The sequence below is a fragment of the Ursus maritimus genome, unplaced genomic scaffold (genome assembly GCF_017311325.1).
Source record: "Ursus maritimus isolate PB19 unplaced genomic scaffold, ASM1731132v1 scaffold_27, whole genome shotgun sequence".
NCBI classification, from domain to species: Eukaryota; Metazoa; Chordata; class Mammalia; order Carnivora; family Ursidae; genus Ursus; species Ursus maritimus.
In genome coordinates this window covers 22,347,799-22,370,389 of record NW_024425230.1, presented here as the reverse complement: position 1 = coordinate 22,370,389, position 22,591 = coordinate 22,347,799, and the positions used below count along the sequence as shown (strand labels likewise).

Sequence of the window (22,591 nt, the reverse complement as noted above, 5' to 3'; positions counted from 1 at the left end):
CCCGTAGTGGAACTGCTAGGTCATGTGGTAATTCTGTTTTTCATTTTTTGAGGAACCTCCATATTGTTTTTCACAATGGCTATACCAGTTTGCATTCCCACCAACAGTGCAAGAGTTTCCTTTTTCTCCACATCCTCACTAACACTTGTTGTCTTGTTCTTTATTTTAGCCATTCTGACAGGTGTGAGGTGATATCTCGTTGTAGTTTTGATTTGCATTTCCCTGATGATGAGTCATGTTGAGACTCTTTTCATGTGTCTGTGGGTCGTCTGTAGGTCTTCTTTGGAGAAATGTTCATTCACGTTTTCTGCCCATTTTAAAATTGGATTATTATTATTTTTTTTTTGGTGTTGAGCTGTGCAAGTTCCTTATATATTTTGGATATTAACCCTTTATGGGAGGTCATTTGCAAATATTTTCTCCCATTCCATAGGTTGTCTTTTATTGTTTCCTTTGCTGTGCTGAAGCTTTTAATTTTGATGTAGTCCCAGTAGTATATTTTGCTTTTGTTTCATGGGAGACATATCTAGAAAAATGTACTTATAACTGATGTCAGAGAAATTACTGCCTGTACTCTCTTCTAGGATTTTTATGGCTTTAACTCTCACATTTCAGTCTTTAATCCATTTTGAGTTTATTTTTGTGCATAGTTTAAGAAATGGTCCAATTTCATTCTTTTGCATGTAGCTGTCCTGTTTTCCCGCACCAATTGTTGAAGAGACTGTCTTTTTCCCATAGCATATTCTTACCCTTTACCAGGCTAGCCCATCCCCCCACCCCCCTCCCCTCAAAACCCTGAGTTTGTTTCCCAGAGTCCATAGTCTCTTGTGGTTCATTTCCCCCTCTGTTGACCTCCCTCTTCATTTTTCCTTTCCTTCTCCTACGATCTCCCTGCTATTCCTTATGTTCCACAAATGAGTGAAACCATATGATAATTGTTTTTCTCTGCTTGACTTATTTCACTAAGCATAATCTTCTCCAGTCCCGTCCATGTTGATGCAAATGTTGGGTAATTGTTCTTTCTGATGGCTGAGTAATATTCCATTGTATATATGGACCACATCTTCTTTATCCATTCGTCTGTTGAAGAGCATCTAGGCTCCTTCCACAGTTTGACTATTGTGGACATTGCTGCTATGAACACTGGGGTGCATATGACCCTTCTTTTCACTACATCTGTATCTTTGGGGTAAATACACAGTAGTGCAATTGCTGGGTCACAGGGTAGCTCTATTTTTAACTTTTTGAGGAACCTCCACACTGTTTTCCAAAGTGGCTGCACCAACTTGCATTCCCACCGACAGTGTAAGAGGGATCCCCTTTCTCCACATCCTCTCCAACATTTGTTGTTTCTTGCCTTGTCCATTTTTGCCATTCTAACTGGCATAAGGTGGTATCTCAGTGTGGTTTTGATTTGAATTTCCCTGATGGCTAATGGTGTTGAACATTCTTCCAAGTGTCTGTTAGCCATTCGTATGTCTTCATTGGAAAATTGTCTGTTCATATCTTCTGCCCATTTTTAAATTTGATTATTTGTTTCTTGGGTATTGAGTTTGAGAAGTTCATCATAGATCTTGGATACCAGCCTTTTATCTGTAATATCATGGGCAAATATATTCTCCCATTCTGTGGGCTGCCTCTTTGTTTTGTTGACTGTTTCCTTTGCTGTGCAGAAGCTTTTTATCTTGATGAAGTCCCAAAAGTTTATTTTTACTTTTGTTTCCCTTGCCTTTGGAGACATGGCATGAAAAAAGTTGTTGTGGCTGATGTTAAGAGGTTACAGCCTATGTTCTCCTCTAGGATTTTGATGGATTCCTGTCTCACATCGAGGTCTTTCATCCATTTGGAGTTTATCTTTGTGTATGGTGTGAGAGAGTGGTCAAGTTTCATTCTTCTGTATATAGCTGTTCAATTTCCCCAGCACCATTTATTGAAGAGACTGTCTTTTTTTCCACTGGATGTTTTTTCCTGCTTTGTCAAAGATGAGTTGACCAGAGTTGAGGGTCCATTTCTGGAGTCTGTATTCTGTTCCATTGGTCTGTGTGTCTGTTTCTGTGCCAGTACCATGCTATCTTGGTGATCACAGCTCTGTAGTATAGCTTGAAATCATGCTTTGTTTTTTTGTTTTTGTTTTTTTCCCCCCCAACATTTCCTTGGAGATTTGTTTTTTTGTTTTTGTTTTTGTTTCCCCCCCCCCAACATTTCCTTGGAGATTCGGGGTCTTTTCTGGTTCCACATGAATTTTAGGGTTGTTTGTTCCAGCACTTTGAAAAATGTCATTGGTAATTTGATCGGGATGGCATCAAAAGTGTAGATTGCTCTGGGTAGCACAGACATTTTAACTATGTTTATTCTTTCGATCCATGAGCATGGAATGTTCTTCCATCTTTTTGTGTCTTCTTCAATGTCTTTCATCAGTGTTCTGTAGTTTCTAGAGTATAGATCCTTTACCTCTCTGGTTAAGTTTATTCCAAGATATCTTATGGGTTTTGGTGCTATTGTAAATGGAATCGATTCCCTAATTTCTCTTTCTTCAGTCTCATTGTTCATGTATAGAAATGCAACTGATTTCTGAGCATTGATTTTGTATCCTGACACATTACTGAATTGTTGTATGAGTTCTAGTAACTTGGGGGTGGAATCTTTTGGGTTTTCCACATAAAGTACCATGTCATCTGCAAAGAGAGAGAGTTTGAATTCTTCTTTGCCAATTTGAATACCTTTTATTCTTTTTTGTTGTCTGACTGCTGTTGCTAAGACTTCTAGTACTATGTTGAACAATAATGGCGAGAGTGGGCATCCTTGTCGTGTTCCTGATCTTAAGGGAAAGGCTCTCAGCTTTTCCCCATTGAGAATGATATCCGCTGTAGACTTTTCATAGATGGTTTTTATGAAATTGAGGAAGTTACCTTCTATCCCTACACTCTGAAGGGTTTTAATCAGAAAGGATGCTGTATTTTGTCAAATGCTTTTTTTTTTTCAAAGATTTTATTTATTTATTTGACAGAGATAGAGACAGCCAGCGAGAGAGGGAACACAAGCAGGGGGAGTGGGAGAGGAAGAAGCAGGCTCCCAGCAGAGGAGGGAGCCCGAAGCAGGGCTCAATCCCAGGACCCTGGGATCACGCCCTGAGCCAAAGGCAGATGCTTAACCGCTGTGCCACCCAGGCACCCCTGTCAAATGCTTTTTCTGCATCAATTGAGAGGATCATATGGTGCTTGTCTCTTCTCTTATCAATGTGTTCTGTCACACTGATTCATTTGCGAATGTTGAACCACGCTTGCATCCCAGGGATGAATCCCACTTGGTCGTGATAGATAATCCTTTTAATGTACTGTTGGATCCTATTAGCTGGGATCTTGTTGAGAATTTTGGCATCCATATTCATCAGGGATATCGGTCTATAATTCTCCTTTTTGATGGGGTCTTTGCCTAGTTTTGGGATCAAGGTAATGCTGGCCTCATAGAATGAGTTTGGTAGTTTTCCTTCTGTTTCTATTTTTTGTAACAGCTTCAGGAGAATAGGTATTGCTTCTTCTTTGAATGGATGGTAGAATTCCCTAGGGAATCCATCAGGCCCTGACTCTTGTTTTTTTGGGAGGTTTTTGATCACTGCTTCAATCTCTTCACTGTGTATCAGTCTATTTAGATTGTCGTATTCTTCCTGTTTCAGTCTTGGTAGTTCATAGGTTTCCACGAAGGCATCCATTGCTTCCAGGTTGCTTAATTTATTGGCATATAGTTGTTGATAATAGTATCTAATAATTGTTTCTATTTCCTTGGTGTTAGTTGTGATCTCTCCCCTTTTATTCATAATTTTATTAATTTGGATCCTTTCTCTAATCTATTGAATAAGTCTGGCCAGTGGCTTATCGATCTTATTAATTCTTTCAAAGAACCAGCTTCTGGTTTTGTTGGTCTGCTCTACTGTATTTCTGGTTTCTAATTCATTCATCTCTGCTCTATTCTTAATCCGTTATCTTTTCGTGTGTGGCTTAGGCCTGTTCTTTTGTTCCATCTCCAGCTGTATAAAGTGAGAGTATAAGAACTGTATTTTAGATTTTTCTATTCTTTTGAGTGAGGCTTGTATGGCTATGTATTGCCCCCTTAAGACCGCCTTTGCAGTGTCCCACAGGTTTTGGACCAATGTGTTTTTGTCCTCCTTGGTTTCCATAAATCGCTTAAGCTTTAATTTCCTAGTTGACCCAAACATTCTTAAGCAGGATGGTCCTTAGTTTCCAGGTGTTTGAGTTTCTTCCAAATTTTTTCTTGTGATTGAGATTATTCCCTGCATATTCTCAGACCACAGTGCTTTGAAACTGGAACTCAATCTTTTGGTATCGGTTGAGACCCGTTTTTGACTCTATAAGTATATGGTCTACTCTGGAGAAAGTTCCATGTGCGTTTGAAAAGGATGAGTGTTCTGTTGTTTTAGGGTGGAGTGTTCCGTATATATCTATGAGGTCCATCTGTTCCAGTGTGTCATTCAAAGCTCTTGTTTCTTTGTTGATTTTTTTTTTTTAAGATTTTATTTATTTATTCGACAGAGATAGAGACAGCCAGCGAGAGAGGGAACACAAGCAGGGGGAGTGGGAGAGGAAGAAGCAGGCTCATAGCGGAGGAGCCTGACGTGGGGCTCGATCCCATAACGCCGGGATCACGCCCTGAGCCGAAGGCAGACGCTTTAACCGCTGTGCCACCCAGGCGCCCCTCTTTGTTGATTTTCTGCTTAGATGATCTGTCTATTGCTGAGAGTGGAGTGTTGAGGTCCCGGTCCCCTACTATTAACGTTTTTAGTTTTTTTTTAAGATTTTATTTATTTACTTGACAGAAAGACAGCCAGCGAGAGAGGGTACACAAGCAGGGGGAGTGGGAGAGGAAGAAGCAGGCTCCCAGCAGAGGAGGGAGCCCAAAGCGGGGCTCAATCCCAGGACCCTGGGATCACGCCCTGAGCCAAAGGCAGATGCTTAACCGCTGTGCCACCCAGGCACCCCTACTGTTAACGTATTATTATCTATATGTCTCTTTATTCACACACGTGCTCCTGAGCTCCAGGTTTCAGTCTGGTTTCCCCGCTGCTACTGGTCTGTGAGTGTGGCCGCTCCCCAGTGCGGGAGGCTTCTGCCTTCCCGGTGTCGAGTGCGGTGGCTCCCTTCCCCCTTCCATTTATCTTCCGGTATCTGCATGCAGACTCTCGGCTCCCCGCTTCATACCTCGAGACCAAGCGCAGGAGATATTCTGTTTGTACAGATCCAGATGTATCTTCTTATGTCTCAGGCTGATTTCATGGGTGTTCAGGATGGTCTGGTAGATATCCAGCTCGATTCAGGGGACCAGTTGAAATAGGGTCCCCTACTCCTCCGCCATATTTCCCTCTCCCCTCTTGCCTCCTTTGTTGAAGATTAATTGACCATATAGCTGTGGGTTTATTTCTGGGTTCTTATTCTATTCTATTGATCAATGTGTCTGTTTTTGTCCCGGAACTATACTGTTCTGATTACTGTCGCTTTGTAGTATATCTTGAAATCTGGGATTGTGATATCTCCCAGTTTTGTTCTTCTTTTTCAACATTGCTTTGGCCTATTCAGGGTATTTTGTGGTTCCATACAAATGTAGGCTTATTTGTTCTAGTTCTGTGAGAGATGCTGTTGGTATTTTCATAGGGGTTACATTAAGTTTGTAGATTGCTTTGGGTAGCATGGACATTTTAACAATATTCTCTAAGCCCATGAGCATGGAATATTTTTCTGTTTGTGTTATCTTCAATTTCTTTCATCAGTGTTCCATAGCTTTCAGAATACAGATTTCTCATCTTGGTTAAGTTTGTTCCTAGGTATTATTTTTGGTGCAATTGTAAATGGGATTTTCTTAATTTCTCTTTCTGCTACTTCATTATTAGTGTACAGAATTGCAATGGATTTCTGTACATTGATTTTGTATCCAGTGACCTTACTGAATTCATTTATCAGGTCTAGTTTTTTGGTGGAGTCTTTTAAAAAAGATTTCATTTACTTATTTGAGAGACAGAGAAGCAGAGATAGTGAAAGAGAGCACAGGTGGGGAGGAGAGGGAGAAGCAGATTCCTGCTGAGCAGGGAGCCCGATGCGGGGCTTGATCCTAGGACCCTGGCATCATGACCTGAGCCACCCAACCACCTCTTGGTGGAGTCTTTAGGGTTTTCTATATATAGTATCAGGTCATCTGCAAACAGTGAAAGTTTTACTTCTTTCTTACCAATTTGGATGCCTTTTTTTTTTCTTGTGTGTTCGCTGTGGCTAGGACTTTTAGTACTGTGTTGAATTAGAGTGGACGTCCTTGTCTTGTTTCTAATCTTAAGGGGAAAGCTCTTAGTTTTTCACCACTGAATATGAAGTTAGCTCTGTTTTTCTTTTGTTTTTTTTTTTGTTGTTGTTGTTGTTTAAGATTTATTTGAGAGAGAGGAGTTAGCTCTGTTTTTCTTTTGTTTTTTTTTGTTGTTGTTGTTTAAGATTTATTTGAGAGAGAGAGCATGCACAAGTGGGACAGGCAGAGGAAGAGGGAGAGAGACTCTCAAGCAGATTTTTGCACTCAGCATGGAGCCCTGATGTGGGGCTTGATCTCACGACCTTGAGGTCATGACCTAAGCCAAAACCAAGAGTTGGACACTTTACCAACTGCACTGCTCAGACACCCCAGCTTTGGGCTTTTCATCTATGGCCTTTATTATGTTGAGGTTTGGTCCCTCTAAACCTACTTTGTAAAGGTTTTTTTTTTTTTAATATCATGAATGGACGTTGTACTTTGTAGAATGCTTTTTCTGCATCTATTGAAATGATCATATGGTTGTTTATCTTGTTGACGTGATATATCACATTGATTTGCAAATACTGAACCATCCTTGCATCCCAGGAATAAATCCAACTTGATGGTGGTGAATGAATTTTTTAGTATATTATTAGATTTCATTTGCTTATATTTTGTTGAGGGTTTTTGTATCTATGTTCATCGAGATACTGGCCTGTAGTTCTCTCTTTTTTTTGGTAGTGTCTTTATCTAGGTTTGGTATCAGGGTAATGCTGGCCTCATAGAATTGCTTTCTTTCCTCTTCTATTTTTTTTTGGAAGTTCGGGAAGCATAGGTATTCACTCTTCTTGAAATGTTTGGCAGAAGTCACCTGTGAAGCCATCTGGACCTGGACTTCTTTTTGTTTGGAATTCAATTCAATTTAGTTGCTGGTAATAGGTCTGTTCAAATTTTCTATTTTTCCTGGTTCAGTTTTGGGAGGTTATGTGTGTCTAGGAATCTATTTTTTTTGTCCAATTTGCATTCCTGTAGCATTGGTTGTTATTTATGAATTTGAGTCCTCTTTTAAGATTTTTTTATTTATTTGAGAGAGAGAGAATGAGTTGGATGGGGGAGGGACAGAGGGAGAAGCAGACTCCCCACTGAGCAGGGAGCCTGATGCTGAGATCAATTCCAGAACCCTGGGATCATGACCTGAGCCAAAAGCAGCCACTCTGATTTTGAGGCATTGCCGTCTTCCGTTGAGGTCTTTCACCCATTTAGAGTTTATCTCTATGTATGGTATAAGAGAATGTTGAGTTTCATTCTTCTGTATATAACTGTCCAATTTTCCCAGCGCCAATTATTGAAGAGACTGTCTTTTTTCCATTGGATGTTTCTTCCTGCTTTGTCAAAGATAAATTGACCATAGAATTGAGGCCCATATGTGGACTCTCTATTCTGTTCCATTGATCTGTGTGTCTGTTTTTGTGCCAATACTATGCTGTCTTGGTGATCACACCTTTGTAATATAGCATGAAATCTGGCAACGTGATGTCCCCAGCTTTTTCTTTTTCAACATTTCCTTGGCCATTTGGGGTCTTTTCTGGTTCCACATGAATTTTAGGGTGGTTTATTCCAGCAGTTTGAAAAATGGCATTGGTATTTTGATCGGGATGGCATTGAAAGTATAGATTGCTCTGGGTAGCACAGACATTTTAACAATGTTTATTCTTCTGATCTACGAGCATGGAATGTTTTCCCATCTTTTTGTGTTTTCTTCAATTTCTTTCATAAGCGTTCCATAGTTTCTACAGGATAGATCCTTCACCTCTTTGTTTAGGTTTATTCCTACGTATCTTATGGTTTTTGGTGCTATTGTAAATGGAACTGATTCCCTAATTCCTTTCCACAGTTATATTGTTAGTGTACAGGAAAACAGCGGATTTCTGTGCACTGATTTAGTTGCCGGTTGTCTTACTGGTGTTTGCTTCTATTTTGTTTTTGCGCTAATCTTTATTTCCTTCCTTCTGCTGGTTTTGGGTTTTTCTTTTTCTTGCTCCTTTAGGTGTAAGGTTGATTGAGATTTTTCTTGGTTCTTGAGGCAGGCCTGTATTGCTATAAACTTCCCTCCTAGAACAGCTTTTGGTGCATCCTAAAGATTCTGGACCATTGTGTTTTCATGTTCATTTTTCTCCATGTATTTTCTTTCTTTTAATTTCCTCTTTGATTTCTTGGTTGATCCATTCATTGTTTAGTGGCATGTTATTTAACCTCCATGTATTTGTGTTCTTTTCCAGATTTTCTACTGTGGTTGATTTCTAGTGTTACAGCTTTGTGGGTCGGAAAAAGATGCATGATATAACTCCGTTTTTTTTTTTTGTTTTTTTTTTTTTTTTAAAATTTTTTTTTTTTTTTTTAGTTTTTTTTTTTTTTTTGCCTAGTATGCAACCTATTGTGGAGAATGTTCCATGTACACTTGAAAAGAATATGTATTCTGTTTTAGGATGGAATGTTCTAGATATATCTGTTAGATCCATCTGGTCTAATGTGTCATTCACAGCCATTGCTTGCTTGTTGATTTTGTTTCATCTATCCATTGATGTAAGTGCATGTTGAAGTCCCTGGTATTGTATTACTGTTGATTACGTCCTTTGCATTTGTTATTAGCTGCTTTATGTGTTCCCAGGTTTGGTGCACAAATACTTACAACTGTTACACTTTGTTGGATTGTTCCCTTTATGATTATGTACTATCCTTCTTTGTTTCTTGTTACAATCTTTTGTTTTAAAATCTATTTCGTCTTATACAAGTATTGCTACCCTGGCTTTCTTTTCACACCTATTTGTATGATACATGCTTTTCCATCCCTTTTCTTTCAGTCTGTATGAGTCTGTAGTAGGCAGCATACAGATGGATCTTAATTTTTTATCTAATCCATCACCCTATGTCTTATTGTTTAATCCATTTACAAAGTAATTATTGATACGTATGTATTCATGGCCATTTTGTTACTTGTTTTATGGTTGTTCTCTGTTCTTTTCTTCCCTTGCTCTCTTCTCTCAAGATTAATTGGCTTTCTTTGGTGAGATACCTGGACTCCTTTCTATTTTTTTGCCTATAATCAGTTTTTGATTTGCAGTTACCACCAGGTTATGTATAACACCTTACACATAGAGCAGTCTACATTAAGTCAACGGTCACTTAAGTTTGAACCCCTTCTAAAAGCACTGAAGTTTTACTCCTCTCTTCCCCACATTATAGGTAGATGCTATCATACTTATTATTATTCTGTGAATCCATTGATGGATTTTTTTTTAATAGATATACTTTTCTTACTCCTGCTTATGGTCTTTCCTTTCCATTCAAAGAATCCCCTTTCATGTTTCTTGTAGGGCTGCTTTAGTGGTGACAAATTCTTTTGTGGATCTGGGAAAGTCTTTATCTCTCCTATTCTGAATAATAGCCTTGCCAGATACTGTTGGTTGCAGGGTTTTTTTTCCCCCTTTCAGCATTGTGAATGTATCATTCCACACCCTCCTGGCCTACAAAGTTTCTGCCGAAAAATCAGCTGGTAGCCTTATGGGGTGTCCCTCTTATGTCACTGTTTTCTTTTGCTGCTTTAAAAATGCTCTGAAGATCACTACTTTTTGCCATTTTTATTACTATGTGTCTTGGTGTGGGCATCCTTCGGTTGATTTTGCTGGGGCCTCTCTGTGCCTCCTGGATCTCGGTTTCTGTTTCCTTCCCCAGATTCAGAAACTTTTCTGCCCCCTTTTCTTTCTCTTTGTCTTCCGGGGTCCCTATAATGGAATGTTATTATGCTTGATGGTGTCACTAAGTTCCCTCAATCTAGTCTTTTCTTTTTCTCCTATTCAGCTTGATTGCTTTCCATTACTCTGACCTCCAGGTTACTGATCTGTTCTTTTCCTTCCTCTGTTTAGTGTATTTTTAATTTTAGTTCTTTATCTCTGGTTAGTTCTTTGTTTCTATCTCTTTGGGAGACCTCAGTGAGACCCTCAACACTCTTTCCTCAAGTCCAGTTAGTAACTTTATTACCATTATTTTAAATTCTCCATCAAGCATGTTGTGATTCTGTCCTGTTCTTTCATTTGGGACATGCTCCTCTGTCTCCTGCTCTTGCAAGCAGTGGCCTTAAGAAGAGGTCCCATAGTGCCCTGCAGTGCTGTGTTTGCCGTCAGTCCAGTCCTATGAAAGGTCTGTTTCTGCCTATTGTGGGTAGGGTTTGGTCCCTGTCTTGTTAGTGGGTCTGTCTTGGGCTTGAGTTGGGTCAGACCAGACTACTATGTGTGGTTTTCTTCCCCTCTCCCTGAGGCAGGAGTCACTTTGGGGTGGTGGCACCCAGGCGCCCCTAAGCCCACTAATTTTTCAAGTTCCAGCTTATAAGCCCCACTGATTGTAAGAACTTGAGAAATTAAACCTGTTTTTCAAAGCCAAATGTTATAGGGAATCGGTCTTCCTGATGTGGGGGCTGCTCCTCTCCCCTCTCTGTGCCCGCAGTGTCCCTCCCTACCACAGGCGGTCCTGCAGGTCAGTGTGGCTCCGTCACGGTGTCTACGCCCTTCCTACCCTCTTGGATGTGGCATGTATGTATATGCTGTCAATATGTTTGCAAAGCTTCTAGCCATTGTATTTTCTAATTTTTTTTCTACCAAGAGAGAATATGAAGGGCAGATAACAGTGTAAAATGCTGTTAGGAGAAAATTGTTAACCCAGGATTCTATAGCCAGTGAAGATACGCTGCAAGAAAGAAGGCAGATACGCTTTCAGATAAGAGAAAACTACTCAAATTCATTACCGGTAAGCTTATAATACAAGAAGTGCTCTTCAAGGACAGAATTTCACTTAGAACTCTACTTCCTAGTGTTAAGCCCCTTACCTCTAATGATCTTATTGTGTTTGTCTCTCTCAAGTTCTTTAACGGGCTGCATCTCACCTGAGAAAAATATTCTTCTGAGATGCGTGCGGCCCACTCAATGCACTGCTCCAGGGGTCGGCAGGGATTGGACACATCTGCGCATTTAATCAGCATTCGTTTAATTAGAGTCCGGTTCTCTGGAGTCCTGAGCATAGTGTTTATGGCTTCTTCGTCTCTATTCACTTCCTAAAGCATGAGAGAACGCAATCAGAGTGGGTCCCCTGGTACCAAGCCCTGTCTTACAGGTGTGGCCCCATTGTACATATAGTAAGGCACGACCAGAATCTACATACAAGTGAGGCGTTTTCACAGAACAGGGAGGGAGATGATCTGAGCATTGAGCTCAGCCCTTCACCTGACAGACAGAAAGGACAACCAAGGCCCAGTGAGATTCCAGCAGGACCCAAGAGTAGAGGGCAGCACTGGAGGTTGGGCTTTGCGCCCCTCCCCTCTTCTTCCCACTCCAGACATTTCTCATAGTTGCTCTTTGTTCTATCTCTACTGCCCTCCTTTGGGATATGAGCAGTATCTTTTATTATGCCTACTAAAAAAAAGGCTTCTCTGCCCTTTCATCAAAAGGAATCTGGTGGTGCGTCAGGCTCCTTGCTTTGCAGCCCAACCCCCAACCCAGTCCCATGATAGGTATGAGCTTGAGAATTAGCTGTCAGGTGCCAAGATTTGTCGGATACAGGGTTACTTCCTTAACAGTCATTTTCTTCTGTTCCTCACTCACAAAGATTTATGGTAGACAGGAAAAGCAGTATTATTTCCTATTGCATCTTATAGACGAGGACCCTGGGACTCAGAGGTGAAGAGACTTGTCCAGAGCTACCCAGCTGAGCCAGGGTAAGAGCTTCAGGTCTACCTTTAGTCCTGGGCTCTATTTATAGTATCACATGCTGTCTGGCTTAAAGGAGCGCCACTGGTATGGATTCTCAAGCCCGGGTATAATGGACCCGGTGGGTTAAGCCCTCTGAAGCAAAGTCGGGTTGGAAGAGGGAGTACCAGGGCAAAGAGCACTATCAGAGACACCAACAAGCTCGTCTCCTCATGCTTTCCAAAGTCGTCAGTCATGTGGTTTCAATGAGTTATTACAAAATGGTCGAAAAAGGCCTGATGGTCCCCTCTCAATGGGGACAGATATGCCATTAAGATGGGCATCTGCCTATCCAGAACCCAGGCTGCCTGTTCTCCCAGAGCGTGCCACAATGGACGTGACCAAGGCTGCCTTGATAGGTCTCCTTGCCCCAGGTTTCCCACCACCAACCAGCTTTGCATTGACTCTCGTCTCTTCAGCTGTATGACTACAGTTCAGTCCTTTCTTTCATATTATTTTGTCCCCCGCCTGCTCATCAGATTGATTTCTAGTCTCGGAAGTAACCCCAAGTACTCACAGATGAGAGATGGAACACTCAGCTTGAGTTTGGGACCTGCCCAGACTTGAAGGAAGAAACCAAGCCTGTGGCATGGAGTTGGCCAGGAGCAGTGGCCTGGTTGGCATCCTATCCAGGATGGCAGGAGCCACTAGAAAGGGCTGGTGTGGGTGCTTCCACAGTGGAAGTCCTTCGAAAGGAAGTGAAGTCAGAAGTAGGCTGACAAACTGAGAGAACAGGGGCAGGTGAAGGAAGCAGAGTTCTCAGTGGTTTTCAAATCGGGTTGAAGAGGAACAAGTGTGCAGGAGGTAATAAGCTAGAAAGCCAGGGACAAAGGCCATGGCCAGATGAGTTGAAGTCGTCAAGTGGGGTCAGAATTCAAGGAATGGTGATCCTAGCCTTCTAGGAGAAACCATCCCTGTGCCTGGTAAAGACTCTCAGGGTGGTGATGGGAACAGGGGAGGAAGGTCCGTGGAAAAGACTGTGAGCTGGCGCCAACATGTTCAGCGTAAACGGGTAGGTGGTGGGGCCTCAAAGGAAGAGGGCTCAGGAAATATATGCTGTAGGTGCCGGTCTCACGCTGAATCTAATGTACTAGGTACCATTTACTCAGTGCCTACCTTGTCCCATGCCCACCAGTCCCAGAACTTCAGCTTTATTCTGCCCATTCTATGGCCAAGGAACCGGTGAAGTACCACTGGGATGGGAACTCCGATCTGTCTGCTTCCTTAGCTGTGGGCTCCTGCCTGGCCAGAGGTTTAATGTTGTCCTTGCCAGGCAGTCATTGTAGACTCCAGGCCTCAAATCCAGAAATGATGTCCAACAATAATGTCACCCTTGGGACCAAAATACAGGGTCCTTATCAACCCCCACCCTCCCGTGACAGAGACCAGCAGGGGGGAGTGGCTGCTGCCATGGCACGTGCACAGTGGGGAGTGGGGGGGGGGGCAAGACCTTGAGGGCTCCAACTGACCCCAGAATGCCAAAGAAGGGGGGGGCGGCGAGTGTGAGAATGTGCACAGGAAAGGTCCACCCAACCTAAAGTTAGTTTCAGAGTTTCCCCATCTACTTTTGGAGGTCTTACGTTTTTTCCTGACAAGTTTGTATACTTTAAGTAACTTTTCAACCAAAGGAAATTAAATACAAGGAACCTACTGGGCAACACTTCCACAGCTCATCACATCCTATTCTCCGTTTCCTCGAAGAACACAGGGATAAGGGCCCCAAACACAGGCTCTCCTTACGGTTTGTCTTCCTTACCCCATTTTCTTCGAGGGCTGCCAGGGGCTTGTTGATGCTGTTGACAAATTTGTTGACGTGCTCGAAGTGCTTTGTCATTTCTGTGGCTAAGACCATGTCGATAATACCCTGGCGCAGCGTCCGATAGTCATTCCTGTGTCAGACGACAAATGAGAGGGTGCTATAGGGTCTCATCCGGACCAGACAGCCTCCGCTGTGGTAAAATTCTAATGTCACAGGAAGTTGCGGGCACACTTCGAAACAAGATCATTAGCAAGGGGAACCTGAGCAGAGGCTAAAATCAGGAAGCTTATGGGCAAGACTTTACAGGTGCAACGTTCATCATTCTGAAGCATAAGGTGCAGAGTTCTTAGAATAAGAGAACACCGTAGCGGTGAACAAAGGCACAGTTCTGTAGTTATGAAGAGAGGAACCCTGAGATCCAAAAATTTCAGTGCCCAGAAACTTAGAGGGTAGACCTTCTGACAGCTGAGAAACTCACAGGGAATACTTGCGTACCTCTTCCTCCAGCCCTTGTTTTTATTCAATTCTTTTGTGACCTCTATCTCTGTTCAACCCCTTCTCTTCAGTCATCCCACTGTTTTCCCTGGACACAACCCAGGTTATCAGGGTCTTGTGTATTTTTCCAGAGCTAACTGATGTCTATACCAGCAACTATGAATAAAACCTACTAAAATTCTAGAACATGGCAAAAGGGAGTTTTGTAAAATCAGGAATCTCCTTTTTTAAAATTCCCCTATAAAATGTTCCTTACAAATCCAAATTAATGTTTTCCACCTGATATTTAGGAAGTCCCTCCCATGGACCAGGCACCAAGGCATTGAGGGTACAGCGATGAGCAAAAGGTAGTGGCTACCGTGACCTCACAGAGCATAATCAAATCCAGCATTGGCCGAGTGAGGAAAGATGATGAGGATTTAAACATGTGGTAAGTGCTCTGAAGGAACCTGGCACTGAATAATTAGCATGAGGGGTCAGGGAAAGCGTCCTCAAAGTGCCATGTGACTAATGAGAAATGGGCCGGGCCCAGGAGGCAGAGAGGAGTGTTCAGAGCAGAGATGGAAGATAACAGTTTCTCTGAGTCTTGAAATGTCAAGAGCTGAACCTTGGAAGCATCATGCTAAGAGGAGCCGGTCACAACAGGCCACACACTGGGTGCGCTTCCGTTTACTATGAAATGTGTAGAACCAGCAGATCGCTGGAGCCAGAAGGCGCCCCAGTGGGGGACTCAAGAGGGCTGGGAGCGACGGCCAACGACTCTGAGGTGCCTTCTGGGGGAGGATGGAAACGTTCTCCGGTGGACTGGGGTGATGGCCGCACAACTGTGAATACCCGGACAACCACGGCAGACTTGACATGAGAGCACGCGAATCGTACCTCCCCGTTGTCAGAGGGACCAGCACGCTCTCACCTCTCCATGTTCTTGAAGATATTGCATTTGTCATCTCGGGTTGTCAGCTGGAAGGCCAAGGCTGCGTGATGGCTCTCCAGCACCGCAGTGTCGTTATACAAAATGGCCAGCTCGCTGCCAGCGTTGCACAGGAATGAGTTGGTCCTGCCGGGGTGGTCCACGTCGTGGATGGTGGCTGCGATGAGGGCAGCGACCTCGTCAACCGGATCTAAAGTTTGCTGCAAATGGGAGATCTTTTTAAAACGGAGGCATGGGCCTGAAAGCAGGGAAGGCTGCTGTAGAGTTTTCTTGCTGCCCTATTACTTTAAGGGAAAAACATCCCAAATTTCTGAGAAAAGCATATTGTTGAACAAATCCTGCTTCCCTGCCTCCACTGAGAAACAGCTGCATGCTCATGCTTGTTCCTTAGGGAACATTATCCGATTCTCGGTCTCACGCCAGTTAAGGACTTACCCAAACACGCGGTGCTCTCAACGGACAGGAGTCTCCTCCTCAGCCGGTGTGGCTCTAGGCCCAGCCCAGAGAGTCTGAGCTACAGACTTGGACCAGCATAAACCAGTATTACTGACAGAAATAAGTCACAACGTGCATCACTTACCTTAACGGGGTTGGTCTAGTGTCCCCCCCCCCCATCTTTGTCAGGTTGATGTCAGGGTTTTGTGAGTTTGGTAAAATAATCTGGAAGTTCTCCACCATTTCCAAGTCTCTGAAAAGGTTAATGTAACTTGGAAAAATCCCTCAAGGGGCTGAAGAACTCACTGACCGTCTGAGTCAGGAGCCAGATTATGAAGAATCTCATTGACAGGTTAAGAACTATGTCCATGGGACGCCTGGGTGGCTCAGATGCTTGAGTGTCTGCCTTTGGCTCAGGTCATGATCTCTAGGTCCTGGGGTCAAGCCCTGCGTCGGACTCCCTGCTTGGCGGGGGTCTCCCTCTTCCTGCCGTTCCACCTGCTTGTGCTCTTTCTCTCAAATGAATTAAAAAAAAAAAATCTTAAGAACTATTTATTTCCATAGTACTGACCTCTTGGTGTCCTACTTCTAGTAGGTGATGTAAAACATTTCGTCTTAAGGCTTTTAAGTTAGTACAGAAGTGTCTGGCACCTTCTTTCTGCATTTCTTGATTAGTATGGCTAGAATTTAATACTCTTGGTTATTTCAAAGAACCACTTTGGATTATCATTGTGGTCTCCTCATTCTGTAGGTCTTAATTTTAGAAACCAACACAATGAGAAATCTATTATTTTAAACATTTTCTCAGTTGGAGCAGCTAATATTTTTTTGAGATTAGAGAGAGCGGGGGTGGAGCAGAGGGAGAAGTAGAATCCCTGCTGAGCAGGGAGCCCCATGTGGGGCTCCATCCCAGGACCCTGAGATCATGACCTAAGCCAAAGGCAGATGCTTAATCAATTTGCCACCCAGGCACCCCATGGCCAACGTTTTTAAATTTAGTTATTAAATTCTAGTTTTGTCCTGTGAAGGTTAGAAAATGTACCTATGAAATTCTGACGCTTATCATGTCATTGTGTCCTAAAAACTCATTTTCGGAAATATGCTATGGACACTTGAAAAGAAGGTGCATATCTAAATTTATTTAAATTGAAATTCAGTAGTTTTAAGTTTGCTAAGTATATATTTGCATTTATCCATAGAGTAGTTCAAAAACAATTATAGCAAAAATTGGGCTATCTCTACTGATCTCTATTGACACAGACACCCCCCCCCATATTTGTTTTCGTACTTTATAAAACAGTCCTCTCTCTGCACTTTTTAAAGATTTTATTTATTTGACAGAGATAGAGACAGCCAGCAAGAGAGGGAACACAAGCAGGGGGAGTGGGAGAGGAAGAAGCAGGCTCACAGCAGAGGAGCCTGATGTGGGGCTCGATCCCATAACGCCGGGATCACGCCCTGAGCCGAAGGCAGACGCTTAACCGCTGTGCCACCCAGGCACCCCCGTCTCTCTGCACTCTTAATTCTGCCTGTAGTCTTGCTCATGATCTTTCTTTAAAATACTAGAGGGAGCAGCGAAAGGACACGCAAAAGACCCAGCAAGTCAAGTCTGACCTCTGGGGTGAGGACTTCACTGCCGCTCCCTATGTCCCTGTGCTGGGTGTTACCCTTCACGTTGTTCTCTCCCCCACACTAGTCCCCAGTCTCAGAGGATGAAACAAGACCGGCAGGCGTGTGCCCTTGCTCTGCCCAACCGCCATGGCCCTGTGGGGCTGTCCCCAGGTGCCAGGACACCAGGTGATGACCCAGCTCTGTTCTTAGATACAAAACCCGTGGGTGGATCCTTCTACTCTCGAGTTCTTCTGAAAGTGAAATGGCGATGCCCCAGGAACTCCCTGGACCTGGCAACCCCAGGTGGGAGCAGTATTGGGCAAGGATGAAGTTGGCCTCAAACCCTGCTGACACTGAGGAATGGGGGCGCCTAAGGGCTGCTGTTCTGGGGGTTTCACTCTGACCCTAGAGACAAGTCGTAGCCAACTAACTGTTCTGGCTGGTTTTCTCCACGGGGGCCAGTCTGTTCCATACACTCCCATGGAAGGGCAGGGCTCATGTCATGAATTCACCTATCAAATCCGCAGCCTCCGGCCTGACTTCCCACGCGGCTATGCCTTCCCCGGGGCCAGGTGGCACACAGGTGTGGACCCCTGAGCGTCCCCCCCACAGAGAACCGCAGTGCGGGCTGAGGTGGCTGCCTGGCCCGCTGCTCCTGCCCGCTAAGCATGGAGCACACATGCAGCTCACCTTTATCCTCTCTTTGCAGAGAAAGTAGGCAGTGGCATGAAGCACGTCGGCAGAGTGTGTCGAGTTGTGGTAGGGGTTAGAAGAGTGGTAATTGGCTTCAATAATCTGTAACCACGATCTTAGCGTTGTCTCGGAGCAGTTCAAGAATTCACAGATTCCGAAGCGAGCAAACATTTTGAGACCAAGATAAATCAAAGGCCTACAGAGAAAAACATGCACGGCCTTAAAACAAAGAAACAGACCAAGTGTTGGGAGCCCGGAATAGGTTGAGACCCACCCAGCAACGTGGAGCCAGTCTTCAGAGAGCGTGCGGGGCGGCATCGCTCCTTCTCCCAGCAGCCACCGCCAACCGCGGCTGGAGCCTAGTGCCAGCTCTCCGTCCGTGTTCCCCACAGGCTGGGGTGAGGTGTGCTCGCCACCCCCCCCTTCGGACTCCTCCTTGCACCACTAGCTTCCTCAACATCAATGTGATGCCAGGCTTGAACCCTATCCTCACCTCTGCACTTGCTGGACCCACGTTATTGGCCAGATGTCCCGTCTAGAAGCAAATAACACTTTTTGAAGGTGGCATCTGAGCCAGACACGGTCACCTGTCCTGTAATGGTCTCAATAATTTGGAGGTGGGTGCCGCAGCATGAGGTGGTTTCCCCTGAGAAAGTGACCAATGGGCCACCAAGTCAGGCCCTTCCTTGAGAAGTTACCTTGATCCAGCATCTGGCCTTCAGCTTGGAAGGTCAGGGAATGAGGCAGTATCCTCAGGTCAGCAGGCTCACAGGGTTTGAACTGACCTGCCTTGGCTGATTCCCATGAATGCAATGTCCCTAGCCTGTAAGCCAGATGCTCGAAGATTCACTTGCTCTAGGAGTATCCTTTCTACCGTCCTTGCCCATGTGAGGTACATGGAAACAGAATATACCAGAAGGCTGACTCCTGGTGAGCACGATTGAAGGGCAAGGCTGTCTTGGGGACAGACTGGAAGGAAATCTGAAGAGTTAGTTATCCCATGGGCCAACGGAGCACACCTTTCCTGCCGCTGCCCTCTGGGCCTGGCGCTGAGGGCCGCACCACCTGAAAGGGCAGCCTTCCCTGTGTGCCAAGTCAACCACACCCCTGTGGCCAACTGCTCTTTCCCAGCAAGGTACAAATCAGACGGTAAAATCCCAGTCCCACCCCCCACTCTCTGCGAGCACACCCAGATCAGGATGACTGGAGTTTTGGGTGTCCCCAGGCCCGTCACCAACACAGCAACCAAGATCTGCTGACAGCTCTTAGCAGTGTCAGCAGGGTTTGAGGCCAAGTTCATCCTTGCCTGTTTGTGTATTTCTAACTTTTAGTTCTAGCCTCTGAGTGGGACTCTGTGCTGCTGGCTCAACATATCACCTCGTACAGAAGAAACCAATATCCATATTTTACAGAGAAACCTGTGCCACTTGGAGAGGGTAAGTCACTTGCTCAACTTCCCATGTGCCCTGAGCCTACTGTCTCTGTAGGAGTCATGACCCGGCCGCCCTCCCTGTAGGCCCAGGCTGTCAGGGGCACCTGCTGCCCAGCTCCTCTTTCCAGAGCTTCCCTCCCTGACCACAGAGGCCCTCAGGGCCGAGCTGAGTGTCTGCCGGGCTCCACGTGGACTCACCTTTTATGAGTGGCAGCCTCCAGTTCAAAAATATTAAAGTCCCAGTACTCCTCGTTTTCCATGGCCCGAGCTATCCGCGGGGGGACGTCGTGAAGGGAGATGGGGGTGATTACACTGCTGGGCACCTGCTGAAGAGCTGCAAAGGGAGGTGGTTTGGAGAACAACGGTAATAGGCTTTATAGTATTTGCTGCTTTGGGGGTCAGCTGCTTTGTTTCTGCAGTTTTTAGGACATACCAAGAAACTTGTTACTGATGAGAAAAATTAACTGAAAACTTGACTGCAAAAGTCTGTTTTCATCATTTCAGTGTCACTATATTAACAGTGCCAAAAAATTAAAAAGTTAAAACTTACTTTTTGTTGAAAGAACATACTCATTCCCAGATAGTCTTCGCAAACCATCCTGATAAAAATCAAGGAAACAAGAAAAAGAAAAGTCATAACCATTCTTTACTTCTGGAAAACGCTGGGCCGGTCAGTCCCCGAGGAGAGCTGAGGGCAGCCTCTCCACTAAGGCACCCCACAGCTCCCCTGTGGGGACTGGACTCAGTTACCTGACGCCGAGAAAACTGGCTAAGCTCAGGGGCTGCCCCAGCGAGGTGAGCTTGCTCGAGGCCCCAAAGCCAGCATTTCTGGGGGCCCTCAGCACTGCTTTGGTGTCTCAGGGACAACTAACTGCTGCCCTCAAGCCTCCCCTGCCATTTCCTTGCCACCATGGACATCAGCTTCCCCCTGGCTGCCCCTCAGGGTGAGAGCCCTCCCAGACCACTGTACGAGCCCCTAGCAGCCGCTCCCTCCCACCTTTCTTCTCTTCCCCCCTCACCCCATGACACGATCCACTCCCCCAGCATTTTCATCCCTCACCTACAGGCTGGAGGCGCCTATGCCTCAAATAGGCAAGACCATGGTTAGACATTACCGTCCCTGGGAACCACTCTACCCTGCAGCTTACTGCCTAAAACCTTATTTTTAAGAAGTAAAGTGAGCTTCAGAAAGCAGGCACTGGGAGGAGAGGGGAGTCTTTGTTTTGGGGGTTTTTGTTTTTTTGGTGCTGGTGAGGAGGTGAATTTTCTGACCAAGAGGGGACAGCAACAGAATGATATGTTTCCCACAAAGCTGTTCTTCCCTGTGAGACCACTCTGCTAGATGGGCTGGAGGCCTCCGGAACCCCTGAGAGCCCATGGTACGAAGCCACCAAATCTGCACAGGATGTTCTGGAAGGAAACCGTGCCCCATCGAACACGTAGTCTTTGTTTTATCGTTTGGTATGAAACATTTCATATATATTTTTTTTTCTGCCCTAGTTTTCAAAATCTTTAAAATAATTAAGTTTTACTTAAATTCCTCATGGGACCCCTAAGCAAAAGTGGAGAGCCCAGCCCAGCAGACGTCTAGAATATGCTCCTCCCTTCTCTGCTTTGAGCTGAGGTCTCCCCGGGCAGCAGGCAACAGGTGGGTGAGAGCTCTGGCCAGAGAGCAGTGGGGCCCGGGTGATGGCGGGGTTTAGGCCTCGGCGGAGCCCTACACACACAGAGCTCTGTGTAGGCCAGCCCGTAAACAACCCCTGGGAACACAGACAAGAACAGGAAGGTTCCAGCCAGCAGCCGGGTCAAACATACTTACAGACATTAAGCCCCCAACGAGGTCATTGGCGTGAGGATCGTCATCCTTAGCACCAAACTGTGGTGAATATAATTCAGTGGTTCTTAGAATTTCCAGCACACGGTCTAAGGCTTCTGTCACAGGCATGGGGCTGCTTTCCTGGGCAGCATTGATAATGTTGATCACCTACCACATGGAAAGAAGACGTGAGTTTTGTAACCTTACAGACAGTGGGAGAGCAATCCAGAGGGGCATGCTGGCCACATGCTCAAGGCTAACTTAAGACTAGCCTCAGAGTTCATGTCCCACCCTCTCTCTTTACAGAAGGCCACTCCCTACAACCAGGAGAGCATTCTTATCCTTGCAGGCCTGCTTCCTCTCACTAGAAACACTCGACCCTGAGAACAAGGGACTTCCATGCGGGCTTGGTGGAGACCACCCACAAATGCTCCACCTTGGTGATGGGCGCCTCGATCGTCATGGAATGTATCCGGGCCATGGAGGAGTGTCGTCTCTGGCTGCCAACTGTGGAGAGACCACATGACGCACAGATCAGGGTATGCGTGGCCCCAGGCACCCGTTGACAGCTGAGGGCTTCGGGCCCTCCCTGGCTCCCCCAACCGCCCCCAGGCCTCCGTGGGCCCTGCTGCATGATGAAGGGGGCAGGACCGGAACTGCGTGTCCAGAACGGCTGCCACCCCATCCCAACAAGCCTGGGATTCTGGCACCAACTGTGCTTCCTTCAGTCCTAGGCACTAGGATGCACGTGCCCCCACAGACTGAACTTCTGATGTCACAGGCCAGAGAAAAACAGAGGAAACAATCTAGCAAGTCAAGGCCAAACAGTTAGCCTCTTTCTGCGTTTATAACAATAAGGCTTTTAGTATTCAGCTTGCCGCTATCCAGGAGCAAAAATGTTCTGGAAGACAACGCCACACAGGCTCTTTGTTTCATACATGGCAGGAGCAATAAACACAATTCCCCATTAACTGGAACACAGGAGTTTTTGGTTAAATCTCTCAAGGCACCTTTTGGTGCTCTCCACGGTGATGCTTCATCTACACCGATGAGGTAAACACCTCACATGAGACAGGCAGCAACTCTTGGGCTCTGTCTGAAGTTTGTTCATGTTCTGGTGCTCCCGTCAAGATACGGTTCCTTTGGGGTAAAGTGAAGGCTGGGCAGTGTACAGGCAGGAAAAAACATACACATAGAGTTCTGTGTGTCTTCCTGAAAGCCCCACTGTCAGGCCAAATGCTGTTTACCACAGACCTTAAGGGACCACAGACTGTTCCACAGCCTGATACGTCAGCCTTGGTTCACCAAACTGAGGTCTAAGGAGAAGCACGGGGCAAGATTA

The 22,591-nt window shown here is 45.2% G+C and overlaps 1 protein-coding gene across 1 annotated transcript in view; it reads right to left on the bottom strand.

The window, feature by feature from the left end:
- Positions 1-22,591, bottom strand: part of PDE8A (phosphodiesterase 8A) — a 172,380-nt gene that overhangs the window by 14,689 nt on the left and 135,100 nt on the right. Inside the window, exons 13-20 of the mRNA XM_040642842.1 lie at positions 21,686-21,756; positions 21,253-21,417; positions 19,984-20,032; positions 19,632-19,767; positions 17,999-18,197; positions 15,245-15,462; positions 13,834-13,966; positions 11,219-11,386 (exon numbers count right to left, since the gene is read on the bottom strand). Of these exons, the coding sequence (XP_040498776.1) occupies positions 11,219-11,386; positions 13,834-13,966; positions 15,245-15,462; positions 17,999-18,197; positions 19,632-19,767; positions 19,984-20,032; positions 21,253-21,417; positions 21,686-21,756 (1,139 nt within the window). The remainder of the gene's footprint in view (positions 1-11,218; positions 11,387-13,833; positions 13,967-15,244; positions 15,463-17,998; positions 18,198-19,631; positions 19,768-19,983; positions 20,033-21,252; positions 21,418-21,685; positions 21,757-22,591) is intronic.